The sequence below is a fragment of the Hyperolius riggenbachi genome, chromosome 2, assembly GCF_040937935.1.
Source record: "Hyperolius riggenbachi isolate aHypRig1 chromosome 2, aHypRig1.pri, whole genome shotgun sequence".
NCBI lineage: Eukaryota > Metazoa > Chordata > Amphibia > Anura > Hyperoliidae > Hyperolius > Hyperolius riggenbachi.
Window position 1 is genome coordinate 330,572,736 of NC_090647.1, and position 15,077 is coordinate 330,587,812.

The window sequence follows — 15,077 nt, forward strand, 5'->3', positions numbered from 1 at the left end:
CCTTCACTGTTTGTCTGCAATTGTCCCCGGTACGTCCTCTAGTACAGGGCCAACTGCGCATGCTCACATTGCCAGGAGCGTTGTACGCCTGTGCAGTATTACTGCGCAGGCATAGAACGCTCCTGGCAACTGGCGCAAGACACGGGAGTGTGCCTGCGACCACCAGCCCAGACAGGGCCAGTTGCAGGTGAAGGAGGAGGCAACTGAGGACGATGAGGGATCGATCAGGCCAGAGGGGGCTGGAGGAAGTCCCAGGTATGTATATATAAGTGGCCTCAATTCAAGTACACTTTAAGCATGGTACACACCTTCAATTTTGATTAGCCAATCATTGGCCAATATTACCGCCTCCATGTAGTAGGAGAGTTTAATTACACAATCTGTTCATAGTATTCAAAAGTTGTTGACCTTCATACTACATGAAGGTGGTAAAATTGGCCACTAAAAAAATGGTGTGTAATCAGGCTTTACACTTTGTGCAAATGTCGCTCTTAGTTTACAAAAAAATGCATCATTTTCCTTGATGCAGAGGCACTTGACTATTGCCTGTATTTCTTCTGTTCATATTCCCAAGAAACACAATAACCATACATAGGAGTTGGGGAGTATATTTCTCTCTACATTTTTGTTTATTGAGACAAACTAATTAAAAAGGCACAAACATGGGGCATATGTTTACATGGACATTGTAACAAACATACATTGAAAGTGTAGGAATGTGGCTGCTTTCTGCTAGACAGAAAGTAACTAAGCTTTGTATATACAAAAGATGTACAGTTTTATGTTCTACAATACAAAATATCAGTTATAATTTTTTTTACACTGAACTCTACTTTCTTGTATATAGCAAGCCCCTACATCTTCGCTGTAGCTTTCTATGACCCTCCTCATTTAAGAAGGTTGTCCACTTACTTTAAAGCAGGTATGTCAAACCAGTCCTACGAGGTCTGAGATCCACACACATTTTTGATACAGCTCAAATTAATTGATGGGTCTGAATCAAGAAATGTGTGGTCCATCAGGTAGAACACATTCCTTTCTTTCTCAGTCCATCCTAAACACTGGCATGGATCTGGCCCTCCAGGCCTGGAGTTCGACACGTGCTTTAAAAGCATATCACTTTCTACTGCCATGGCTAAATTAGGTGTTCATTTTTAGAAATATTTTATTTCTTCTCCATTAACTTTTTCCATCCCCATTATCTGCCAGTCTGCCAGCATAACAACTTGCAAAGAATAGGCTGAAATGTATAAATAAAAAATCTTCTCTGAATCTATTAGGAAAAGTGTAGTTTTATTTTCATATTGTTAGATTCAATGCTTGGAAAAATCTTGAACACTTTTTTTTTTATAAAATGTGTTTGCTAGTATCTACAGCAAATAAAAGATCTTAAAGTTAATGTCATGATGCTTTATGAAAAAAAAGAAAGAAAAGAGGAGGAATTCTTTAATCTTCTCTTGTTCTATAAAGAATTAGTATGTGAACAACAGATTAAACTTAAAATAAGAAAATTAACTATGCATGTAGCTTAGCAATGGATGGGGTGTCTGGTTAAATGTGAGAATTCATCTATAAGCAAGTGCTATTGGGGACATGCCTAAAAATAGACGATCCCACTGTCACTAAAAGAATTTAAAAAAAAATTACTAGCAAGAACACGGAGTATGAAAAATGTTAAAATATTTACACATTAAACTGTTTTCTACAACACATATTTAAGAACTATTAAAAGGACAAAAAATAAAACTGCAAATCAAATACCTACTTTCAGCTTGCCTTGCAGGACACACTACTTAGTGGTTTAAAAAAAAGATGAACAGAATACACTGTATACAATGTTTAAGATAAACACAACAGTTTTTCAGCATGATTTTTTTCCTAACTGCATCGGCAAGTCCAAATAGAAATACTAACGAGTTAGCTCATTCCATTTCTTTGTGCTTCTAAATCCAGTACATGAAGAGTAGTGTGGAATCTCCTCTTCTCTTGAAAGCAGTTCCTTTAGCGATCTTGTCCATGGCAAAAGTCAATATTACCTACTTTTCAGTTGAGGAAGACTTGTACTAAGACTTCAAAACAGCTGCAAATATCTCTGAGCACACAATATCCAAATACTCTTTTTAAAACCTCAGTGCAATTTGAAGGGGAAGGGGAGAAAACAAACAATTTTGTTTTAAAGTTGTAATAGATTAACTCCAAAAACAAGCCAATAAGTTCACTTGGACGATGAAAAAAAATGTCATACCAATTCTCAGTACATAAACGTCTATTCTTTTTGAAGAATAAGGATGTGAAGCAGTACGATTTCACTTATTCCCATGCTTGTTAATACACCTGTAAGACCCTGAGAATAGAGCAGTATGGGCAGTCAGAACTATAAATGTGCTTTGGAGACAAAGGTTTGGACTTTTATAGATTTATTTTTTTTAGTTGTGCTGGAAACAATATCCATCACTGTGAAATGAATAAGGTTAAAAACACTTTTTGTGTGTTTTTACACATTTCATACTCTTGGAAAATTAACAGTCAAGAAGCACAAAGATTTGCCTATTCTATGATATCAATTACAGTAGTGATGAAATGTATCCACATTTTTGGCATAAAAATTAAGGAAATGATTGCTAGTGTTATTTAAAACATGAGTTACAAGGGTAAAATACTAAAACAATTTCTTTAAAAAAAATGCTTCCATAAAAACAGTCATCTAGCCTATATTCAGTCTATTTTTCTATTTTATCCTTCTCCTCTTGCAAGTGTGGTCCATAATAATTCTAAAGGCAGAAGAATAACCAACAAAAATATATATATGTATAAGGGTCAAACATCAACAAGTAATATTTGCAAGCGCCTTATAAAATCATTACTAGCTGCTGGTGGAGAGCTAATGAGCAACTCTTTAATACTGCTGTGAAAATGTATGCAAAAATTATATAGATTCCTATATTTCTTGCTTTTTCCTTTACCAAGGTGGCGTTGATGGCAGAGCTTGCGATAAGAACGGCATACTTTCCACTGGTCTCATAGCTATATTTAATGGAGCAGCTAAAGTCATTGGTGTTGGCAGATTCATAGGGCTTGTTATAGTGACTGGATGTGCAATGTTCACAGGAGCAGTAACTGAAGTAGGCAGATTGACTGAAGATGCTAAGGACAAAGGTGAAGTCATGGAAATGGGTGTTGTTATCGTCACCGGATGTCCCAAGTTCATGGGAGAAGTGATGTTAACAGGGCTGGAGACATTTACTTGACTTCTCATACCCATGGCAGTTGCCACGGTTACAGGGTTTGTCAGGGACCCTGATGCTGCCACTGAAGACGTAATATTGAAGGGTGAAGTAAGAGTCACCGATGTCTGGGCTGCAGTTGAGGTTTGGCACATGTTGCTTGTGTCTAAAAAGAAGTTAAAACAAATGCCAATTTAGTCAATACCACTATAGGGCGGAGATTGTAAAAACTATAAGAAAGAGTAAACATACATACATACATACATACATACATACATATTATAGCCGTATAAGATGCCCGGGAATATAAGATGCACCCAGGTTTAGAGGGCAAAAACCAGGGGGAAAAAAATATACATACTAAACCTGGTGCGTCCATGTTCCAGGAGTCTATCTTCAAGTATATCAGCACACCAAAATTGTAGAAAATTCATGCTCTTTTATTGAGCCATTATATCCACAAGTAGCCAACAATTGTTTCGGGGCCTCACAGGGTCCCCCTTTCTCAAGGCGTGTGGTTACCCTGTGAGGCCCCACAAAACAATTGTCGGCTACTTGTGGATATAATGGCTCAATAAAAGAGCGTGAATTTTCTACAATTTTGGTGTGCTGATATACTTGAAGATAGACTTTTACTTTGTATGCCTATCCCATAATATCAAGCACCCAACTGAGAAGTGGTGGTGTGCCTATCCATAATCCTCAATACATGTTCCAGGAGTGTCTTGTACATGTTCTAGCCCAAATGGTGTCCTCGTGTATCCTCATGTGTCCTGATGTGTGCTCCTGTGCTCCCCCCCCCCCCCATGTGTCCTCCTGTTTCACCCATGTTTGCCCCATGTGTCCAGTGCGCCTCCCCATGTGCCCAGTGCACCTCCCCATGCGCCCAGTGCTCCTCCCCATGCTCCCAGTGCTCCTCCCCATGCTCCCAGTGCGCCTCCCCATGCTCCCAGTGTAACACGTACATTCCCCCTATCTCCATGTGTCCCCTTCTGTCCTTCCCCTTCTCCCCAGCATGTCTTCTCTCCCACCCCCTTGCGTCTCCTGGTCCCCCCATGCTGTAGTGCATAGCTGCAACTTACCTAATCAATGCTACCACGGCGATGTCAAACCTCAGCGCTCCCCCCCCCCCTTGCTAGCCTCCTTTCTCTCCCCCCTTGTCTCTCCTGCCCCCCCTCCCCCCGTGCTGAAATGTATAGCGGCAGCTTACCTTCCAAGCGCCCGCGATGAATGCAGACCTCGGTCTCCACACTACTTCTCGCTCGTGTCCGGCTTGTACTGGCCGATTCATCAGTACAAGCCGGACACAAGAGCGAGAAGTAGTGTGGAGACCGATGTCTGCATTTATCGCAGGCGCTTGGAAGGTAAGCTGCCGCTATACATTTCAGCAGGGGGGCCAGGAGAGACAAGGCGGAGGGAGAGGAGGCTAGCGAGGGCGCACAGAGGTCAGACATCGCCGCGGGGGCATTGACTAGGTAAGTTGCGGCTATGCACTGCAGCACGGGGGGACCAGGAGACGCAAGGGGGAAGCGGACACAAAGGCAGGGAATCACAGTAAGCAGTAATTGAAGAGGCACCCCACAATACCAGCTATCAATTCCTTTACGTTTCACACAGCAGCTACTTCCATGATGTGTCCTTTTCACAGATCCAAAGCAAATCGTGTCAGCAAAACAGCAGCGCTCAAATGCTCCACTTCAGGATACTGGCAAAACATGTCTTCCACCTCCAGAGATCCCATGCAAAGTCTTTATATACGCTCGCCCCGACTACTTTCGGCCTTCCGTCGTCATCCCACTGTTGACGGCGGAAGGCCGAAACTAGTCGGGACGAGAGCGGGCAACACTGCACTTATTGCAAGTATATTGGAATTAGTACCACATAGTGGTAATTGTACTAGCCTAGAGGGTCCCTACTGGAGTAGGACCCTCTGAATGTGAGTGTACTATGCTGTACTTGGAAAAAAGTTTTTACTCAAATAAAATGCTTTTGGACTATTTCCACTGAGAGAATCCCTCTTTTTGCTTATATTGTGCACGGAGTTGCACTTTAGGTATATAAAGACTTTGCATGGGATCTCTGGAGGTGGAAGAAGTGTTTTGCCAGTATCCTGAAGTGGAGCATTTGAGCGCTGTTTTGCTGACACAAAGGCAGGGAATCCTCAATATGGCGGCAGGTCGGTGGGCGTTTGGAAGTTGGGGATTCCCTGCCTTTGCCGTATAAGACACAGGGACTTTTTCTCTCCATTTTTTTGGGGGGGAAAAGTGCGTCTTATATGGCGGAAAATACAGTATATTATATATATATATATATATATATATATATATATATATATATATATATATATATATATATACACATACACACACACACACACACACACAGTGGATTGCAAAAGTATTCGGCCCCCTTGAAGTTTTCCACATTTTGTCATATTACTGCCACAAACATGAACCATCTTTATTGGAATTCCACGTGAAAGACCAATACAAAGTGGTGTACACGTGAGAAGTGTAACAAAAATCATACATGATTCGAAACTTTTGTTTCTACAAATAAATAACTGCAAAGTGGGGGTGTGCGTAATTATTCAGCCCCCTTTGGTCTGAGTGCAGTCAGTTGCCCATAGACATTGCCTGATGAGTGCTAATGACTAAATAGAGTGCACCTGTGTGTAATCTAATGTCAGTACAAATACAGCTGCTCTGTGACGTCCTCAGAGTTTGTCTAAGAGAATATTGGGAGCAACAACACCATGAAGTCCAAAGAACACACCAGACAGGTCAGTGATGAAGTTATTGAGAAATTTAAAGCAGGCTTAGGCTACAAAAAGATTTCCAAAGCCTTGAATATCCCACGGAGCACTGTTCAAGCGATCATTCAAAAATGGAAGGAGTATGGCAAAACTGTAAACTTACCAAGACAAGGCCTCCAACTAAACTCACAGGCCGAACAAGGAGAGCGCTGATCAGAAATGCAGTCAAGAGGCCCATGGTGACTCTGGACGAGCTGCAGAGATCTACAGCTCAGGTGGGGGAAATCTGTCCATGGGACAACTATTAGTCGTGCACTGCACAAAGTTGGCCTTTATGGAAAAGTGGCAAGAAGAAAGCCATTGTTAACAGAAAAGCATAAGAAGTCCCGTTTGCAGTTTGCCACAAGCCATGTGGGGGACACAGCAAACATGTGGAAGAAGGTGCTCTGGTCAGTTGAAACCAAACAAACTTTTTGGCCAAAATGCAAAACGCTATGTGTGGCGGAAAACTAACACTGCACATCACTCTGAACACACCATCCACACTGTCAAATATGGTGGTGGCAGCATCATGCTCTTGGGGTGCTTCTCTTCAGCAGGGACAGGGAAGTTGGTCAGAGTTGATGGGAAGATGGATGGAGCCAAATACCGGGCAATCTTGGAAGAAAACCTCTTGGAGTCTGCAAAAGACTTGAGACTGGGGCAGATGTTCACCTTCCAGCAGGACAACGACCCTAAACATAAAGCCACGGCAACAATGGAATGGTTTAAAACAAAACATATCCATGTGTTAGAATGGCCCAGTCAAAGCTATGATCTAAATCCAATCGAGAAACTGTGGCAAGATCTGAAAACTGCTGTACACAAACGCTGTCCATCTTATCTGACTGAGCTGCAGCTTTTTTGCAAAGAAGAATGGGCAAGGATTTCAGTCTCTAGATGTGCAAAACTGGTAGAGACATACCCTAAAAGACTGGCAGCTGTAATTGCAGCAAAAGGTGGTTCTACAAAGTATTTTTTTTTAAAGATTCTTTATTTTCAGAGTTTTTAACAGTTAAACAGAGCAGTAGAAGAAATCAAACATTAAAGAGGTTACAGGACAGCTTTCACATGTGTTTAGGCAATAAATTGTAAATCGGTACTTGAAGCATTTGTTTATGGAGAGTCAAGCAAGGTACATTCAAATAGGTTTAGTAAAATTGCTTATGGGAGATAGCGGACCAGTGCTATCTACGCTGGGAGTGTATCCCGCTTTTTGATTGTGCGAGAGTAAGGTCTGGTGGGAGGCAGAGAGGAGAATCACTCGAAGTGTGAGATAATGTGGAGAGTGGAGAACCACTCAATCAATAACTGCAGCTTTATTGAAAATGAATATGAGGAGGCCCTGGGGCCCAGTGGGATCAATCCACCAGGGACTCGCCCTTATAAAGGTATATTGTTGACAGTGGAGTGTATTCTCGGTGCCTTCCCCCAGACGCATGTGGTGAGTAACTATATCTGTGGAGAGGTATCACCTTTCTGTGGACGATTTAATCAAAGATATCTGTAGGCTATATGGTGTCCTGCTGCTAGACTGGATTAAGAATTTGAGAGAGAGTAGAATAGATAAGGGAGAGGGGTGAAACGGGTAGAGTAGAGTATGGTAGAGAAGAAAGAAAGAAAAAGAGAAGACGGAAAGGAGAAGAAGAGAGGTCCCGTTGGCCAGGTGGCCCCCGCCACGCCTCAAAGGTCCATCCCCTTTACAGGTGATAAAGTATTTTAGGCGAGGGTGTGTGGTTTGTGAACGCCAGGGGGTAGATGTAATGTCTATGAGGACTGTGGGGTGGAGGCTATGGCTGTTTTATATTCTGGTGTTTCGGTGTACATATGCCAATGGATCCAGGTGCGATTATGTGATTCTTCCCTGTCGTGAATGGCATGTGTCATGGATTCCATAAGGTTAATCATTTGTATTTCCTTCAGCCACTCAGGAATAGTGGGGGGGCTAGTGGATTTCCAGTGACGTGCTATGAGAATGCGTGCTGCTTGTATTAGGTGCTTAGTTAGAGACTTTTTGAAGCTTTTAATAGATTTAGTAGTGTGGTGTAGCAGGTAGTAAGCTGGGTCAGGGTTAGGGTCTCCGTCTGTGAGTGTTTTAATAATCTTCTGCACTTCTAGCCAGAAGGGGGCGATCACAGGGCAACTCCAGAAAATGTGTAGCAGGGTGCCCTGGTCAGAGTTGCATCTCCAGCATGAAGGGTCAGCTGTCGGGTACATATTGTGTAGTCTAACAGGGGTATGGTACCATCTGCTCAATATTTTATAGTTAGATTTTTGAATCTTTGCTGAGATAGAAGCTTTTTGATTGAGGAGGAGTATCTTTTCCCATTGTTTGTCTGTGAAAACATAGTCTAGTTCCCGTTCCCATTTAAGTTTAAGGTGTGAGGACCAGGAGTCATCGTGTATGAGCAGTTTGTAGATTTGTGAGAGAGATTTTTTTGGTCTGACCAGAGCCCATGCAAAGTGACTCGAAGGGAGTTAAGTCCCGGGATAATTGGTCCCTGGTGCCGAGGGAGCGCAGAAAGTGCTGGAATTGTGTAAGGCTCCATGCATCTAAAGTTGGGTTTTTCCTTGATGATTGGATATTGGGTAGAGGCGTCCAGGTGCTGTTGGAGATTAACTCCTTAGCCCTTAAGATCGGTTCTGATCTCCAGGCGGTGTAGCCTCGAGATTTGCTTCCCGGTGGAAAAAGGGGATTATTCAGTAATGGAAGTAGGGGGGTCGGCCAGGGTGAGATCAAGTGCAGGCGGCGGTACTGGTAGAGGGTGGTGAGGGTGGAGGATGGAGAGGTGTACTCGGAGGAGACCTTGGCGGACTGCCAGGGGAGAATGCTTAGGTCTTTTCCCAAAAGATCTTGTTCCAGCTGTACCCATCTTTTATATGTATTATGGCGGTGCCAGTCAATTAGCCGGCAAAGAGATGCGGCAGCATGATATTTCTTTAGGTCAGGAACCGCCAACCCTCCTTGGGATTTCGTTAAGACCATGGCTGTATGCCGAATTCTAGGTGGTTTCCTTTTCCAGATGAACTGGGAAAAGCATTTTCTCAGATCCCGGAAATGTTCTGAAGGGGGCGTGATGGGTAGAGCTTGGTATAGGTATAATAGCCTGGGGAGCACATTCATCTTTAAGAGTTCTACAAAGTATTGACTCAGGGGGCTGAATAATTATGCACACCCCACTTTGCAGTTTTTTAAATGTTTGGAATCATGTATAATTTTCATTCCACTTCTCACGTGTACACCACTTTGTATTGGTCTTTCACGTGGAATTCCAATAAAATTGATTCATGTTTGAGGCAGTAATATGACAAAATGTGGAAAACTTCAAGGGGGCCGAATGTATGTGCGTGCATGTCTAACTACATACTATTTTAAATAAGAAAATCATACTATGACAAAGACAGGATAACAAAGCCATGTAACTTAACTGGACTGGTAGGAAGAGATAAAATCACCTATTGAAAAGGTCCTATGATTCTGATCCACAGCACAAAAGAGAGAGTCTGGAGCTGAAACAAGAGGAGATGTAAAATTCCTTATAGTAAGTGTAACTATAAAGCACACAATGCAAAACACACACACAAATTACAATACAACAAGTCAACATGGTGAAGCAACTGATACAGCAATAACGCATTTGAAAGAAGATTATGTTTCCACTATACCTAGGCGAATCGGCATAGAAAGAAAAAACGCCTGTGGATTCGCATGCAAATTCGCGTGCATTTGAATGCAGTTTTTTCATGCGAATTTGCATGCATACGCAAATTTGTTAAAGCTCTAGCCTGATGCGGACACAAATTGTTACAAACAGCTGGTAAACAAGGCATTTTTTTATTCACCCAGCCTGTGATGAGACACATCTGAAAAGCTTTCTAGTATTGCTGGCTAAAAGCTGTTTAGGTACGTGGGGTTTACAGAAGAACAGTTTCTTTGATAAGTTGTTCCTTAAGAGCATTGATGGTTGAATTGTACAGTAACTACACAACAACCATAATATCTTACCCTGTGCAGAGGGGTGGTCAAAGTCACTAGTAGTTAATCATTCCACAAACTCACATAGTTAAAAACCACTGCATGAAAAGAATAACTAGCAGTGACTCAATCATCCACTTAGAATGGAGTTATCTGGTTTGGGGCTGTGTAAGCATCATACACGAACAGCTGCTCATTAAATGAGGGCACATACAGCAGAAGCTGATCTGCAGAAAAGAGGCAATGAAATTACCAACAGATAACCATATGTGCAGTTTGCCTTTAGGCATACCACTAGCTATGTGCCTTGAAATGCCACAGAAGAGAGGCTTACCATGGAGTGATCGATCCCCATTCATTATTATTTAGAAAGAAAAGCTGCCTTTCTATAAAAGAGCTACATTTATACTAAACTAGAAGATACCAGATGAACTAATGAATGGTGGATGGTGGAAGTTCACCAAGTTACAAGACATGTGCCTCATAAAAAGGAGTAATTGTAAAAGGAGCAACTGCACATAAAAATATTTCAAAGCTAAACAAAAGGTCTTTAGAAAAAAAATTCTACATTTTTTTAAATTCAATATTTTATCTGCCACTGACAGAATACCTAGTACTGTGCTAATATGAATGTCCCTTTAGGCAATAGCCATATCTCATTCCACTTATACAGATTCCATATGTATGGGTAGCATGGTGGCATAGTGGTTAGTGCTCTCGCTTTGCAGCATTGGGTCCCCGATTTCTATCCCATGTATCCCCGTGTCTGCGCATCTACGTGGATTTCCTCCCACTTCCCAAAAACAAACATCCCCCTAAATTGGCCGCAGACTACGACACATACACTACACAATACATGCATAAACATATGACTATTGTAGGGATTAGATTGTGAGCCCCTCTAAGGGACAGTTAAGTGACAAGACAATATACTCTGTACACCGCTGCGGGAAGATATCGGTGCTATATAAACACTAAATAACAATAATACATTTTTTCAGCCCACACTCACAGTGAGCAAAGGATGAGGAGAGCCTGAAAGCATGCAAGGGTGGGCCCAGGAGAAAGGTCACTTGTGCCATAACACATGCTCCAACTCAAAAGGTACGAGGAATCAGTGCAAATAAAAGGTTCAAAGAGACATTCAAATTAGGAGTAGCAGGTGTGCTGAGCTCTTTGCTTTTCCTTTTAACTTGCCCAAAAAAACAAGCTATATACAACTCGCACAATTTAGGATATGGCAAATGCATGATAAGCATTACAATACCTTCATATTTAATTCTGCAATGAACAGGAGTTTGAAGTTCATGAAGTTGACCTACAATTAAAAATAACACGGATCCATTATTATCAATCACAGCATAATGTTTGCATACTCAGCAAATTTATATAAACCACAAATAAGCAAATTAATTACAATCATTTTTAGCTACTGGATAGTGGTAATCGGAGGTCATTGCATAAATAAAAATCTCAATTCAAGATTTTCAATTTCAGAATAGAATACCGAGAATTTCCTTCCTCAAAATAGAGGTGGTTGTGTGGTGGTGGTGGTGGTGGTGGGGGGGGGGGGGGGGTTTGGGGGGGGGGGGGAAGCAGTGCATCTTATATTACGAAGGTGTGGCCAGGTGTCCCCCCTTCACAGGCTTTTACCGATCCAGTGAAGCACTCAGTTACTTGTGTCTGTCTGAGCCGCTGTATACACTCATATGCCACGACGTGCACAGAGTAGGGGGTAGCGGTGAACCCGGAAGTATGGTGGCCATGGAGGCCAAGTGTATCCAGCAGCAGCATCTTCTGTATACAGCTGCTGAGACGGAGGGAAAACTCTGAGCACATCACTGGATCAGTAAGAGCATGTAGTTGGCAGTTTAGTTAGTGTAGCAGGGAGTGTAGACTGTGTAGGTAGGAAAGTAGTCCGTGTACTTAGGCAGTGTAGCTAGGAGAGAGGGTTTTTTTTTTATTGGGGGGTCCATAAGACCCCCCCTGGTTTACTATTCCCCCCAATTTTTGTAATCCAAACCTAGGTGTGACTTAGTCTGAAAAATACGTATATATGCATTACTGAAAGAGGAAAATTTGCATTCATAAATCACGCATCATTAGGAAACCTTGCTAGAAGGTACCCCCCTCATCTTCTTGGTGTATAACAGACTGATGCTCTAAAAGGAAGGATATAGACACATTTAACACTACAAGAGAGGAACCATTGGAAAAAATAAACAAGCGGACAAATTTGCCAGTATCCTTACAGTTCACTGAAAAACTGTTTTAGACCCCCTCAAAAGGTATGAAGTTTAAAGTAGACACTCTATGCACGTGGTTTGCAACAATAAGCAGTCTGACTGATGTTGTCTGCACCTGAACTTCAAAAGGTAGCAAAAGTGTGTGCTCTACCTCTCCCATAATGTAATCCTGCACTTCTACACCAATGCATGGTCAGGGAAGGAACAATATCCCCAAAATCTTCTTTATGTAACAGTGACCTTTCAGGGCTCAGAGCTAATTTTAGTAAACAGTTGGCGGGGCAAATTCTGTAAGGTGGTGTTTAACGTACATTTTTTTCTGCATTTGAGCATCACTCTGCTGAACCACAAACCTGCGTAAATATATTTCTGTGCGTATGTATACACACACTTAAAAATATTCACCTAAAATCATTCTATTTGCCATATGCTGAGAAATATATTACTGTCTAACAGTCATCACTGTATAAGGTTTCAAAGCACCAGCAGATAAGATAGTAAACACTCTGGCTCAAAAATACTGAACTATTTACACATCTTATTAAATATACAGTAACCTGTAGCAATTGGTATACTGAAATTGACAGCTTTTCATATTTTACAATTTAGAACAATCTTAACGACTGACTGAGGTAGAACACAGATGTTCCCAGTGAAGCTCATTGCTTTACCAAGCTTGGGTGAAGCATATAGCTGAACATACAAGCTTCAGTTTTGAGTCATACATGAACACCACAAATTTTTGGTATTACCAAATAAGGATGCTCTGCAAAAAAAAAAAAAAAAAAAAAAAAAAAAAAGACTCAAAAGCCCGCTGCCTCCATCCCAGGAGACTATACATGGTAATGCAGGCCTTACCTGCTAATTACCCTTAACCACTTGCCGACCGCCCACAGCCGATGGGCGGCAGCAAAGTGGACGATGAAAGGACCGCAATACGCGGAACGGCGGCGGCTCCTTTCGGCTCGTAGGGGCAGCGATCGCGTCACTGGTAACGCGCGCTGCCCCCGGCAACAGGCTCCGCCCACACGCGACATCATCCCGCCGGACGGTAGTAAGCTCTGGCGGGATGTAAGCACTTGATCGCCGCCATCCAAGCGTATAATACGCTTTGTAATGTATACAAAGCGTATTATACAGGCTGCCTCCTGCCCTGGTGGTCCCAGTGATCGAGGGACCACCAGGGCAGGCTGCAGCCACCCTAAGTCGCACCCAAACACACTGATCTGCCCCCCTCTGCCCTTTGATCGCCCACAGCACACCTCAGACAACCCCTGCCCACCCCCCAGACCCCTGTTTGCACCCAATCACCCCCCTAATCACCCATCAATCATTCCCTGTCACTATCTGTCAGCGCTATTTTTTTTATTAAGTCCTAATCTACCCCTGGGAACTCCTCATCACCCCCCCAAACCCTCAGATCCTCCCCAGACCCCCCCCCCCCCCTGTACTGTATACATCTATCCTCCCCTGTAATCACCAGTCAATCACCCCATGTCACTAACACTGCTCCCTGGGGGCTCCTGATCACCCCCCACACCCTCAGATCCTCCCCAGACCCCCCCCCCCCCCGTGTACTGTATACATCTATCCTCCCCTGTAATCACCCCCTGTCACTGCCACCCATCAGATCAGACCCTAACCTGCCTCTTACAGGCATCTGATCACCCACCCACACCATCAGATCGCCCACAGACCCACCCTCAGATCACTTCCAAAGTGAATTGTTTACATCTGTTCTGCCATCTAATCACCCACTGATCACCCATCAATCACCCCCTGTCACTGCTACCCATCAGATCAGACCCCTATCTGCCCCTAGGGCACGCAATCACCCGTCCGCACCCTCAGACCCCAGCCCTGATCACCTCGCCAGTGCATTGCTTGCATCTATTGCCCCCTCTAATCACACCCTGAGACACCCATCAATCACCTCCTGTCACCACCTGTCACCCCCTAGCACACCTACCCATCAGATCAGGCCCTAATTTGCCCCGTGTGGGCTCCTGATCACTCGGCCAAACCCTCAGATCCCCCTCAGACCCCCTTCCGATCACCTCCCCAGTGCATTGATTGCATCTATTTTCCCCTCTAATCACCCCCTGAGACACCCATCAATCACCTCCTGTCACCCCCCCCTAGCACTCCTATCCATCAGATCAGGCCCAATACAACCTATCATCTAAGAGGCCACCCTGCTTATGACCGGTTTAACAAAATTCGCCCCCTCATAGACCACCTGTCATCAAAATTTGCAGATGCTTATACCCCTGAACAGTCATTTTGAGGCATTTGGTTTCCAGACTACTCCTCACGGTTTTGGGCCCCTAAAATGCCAGGGCAGTATAGGGACCCCATTTTAGAAAAAAAAAGACACCCCAAGGTATTCCGTTAGGTGTATGACGAGTTCATAGAAAATTTTATTTTTTGTCAAAAGTTAGCGGAAATTGATTTTTATTGTTTTTTTTTTCACAAAGTGTAATTTTCCACTAACTTGTGACAAAAAATAAAATCTTCTATGAACTCACCATACACCTAACTGAATACCTTGGGGTGTCTTCTTTCTAAAATGGGGTCACTTGTGGGGTTCCTATACTGCCCTGGCATTTTAGGGGCCCTAAACCGTGAGTAGTCTAGAAACCAAATGCCTCAAAATGACCTGTGAATAGGACGTTGGGCCCCTTAGCGCACCTAGGCTGCAAAAAAGTGTCACACGTGTGGTATCGCCGTACTCAGGAGAAGTAGTATAATGTGTTTCGGGGTGTATTTTTACACATACCCATGCTGGGTGGGAGAAATATCTCTGCAAATGACAATTTTTTTTTTTATTTTTTTTT

At 43.1% G+C, this 15,077-nt stretch overlaps 1 protein-coding gene across 4 annotated transcripts in view; it reads right to left on the reverse strand.

Annotated features, from left to right (window-relative positions):
• Positions 1-1,276: 1,276 nt before the first annotated feature.
• VEZF1 (vascular endothelial zinc finger 1) overlaps positions 1,277-15,077 on the reverse strand; it is a 54,269-nt gene continuing 40,468 nt past the window's right edge. For 3 of the 4 annotated variants that reach the window (XM_068269341.1, XM_068269342.1, XM_068269345.1), the window contains exons 5-7: positions 11,262-11,312; positions 9,448-9,528; positions 1,277-3,390 (exon numbers count right to left, since the gene is read on the reverse strand). In XM_068269341.1, the coding sequence (XP_068125442.1) occupies positions 2,960-3,390; positions 9,448-9,528; positions 11,262-11,312 (563 nt within the window). In that variant the 3' untranslated portion in view covers positions 1,277-2,959. The remainder of the gene's footprint in view (positions 3,391-9,447; positions 9,529-11,261; positions 11,313-15,077) is intronic. The other variant, XM_068269343.1, reaches the window with a different exon arrangement.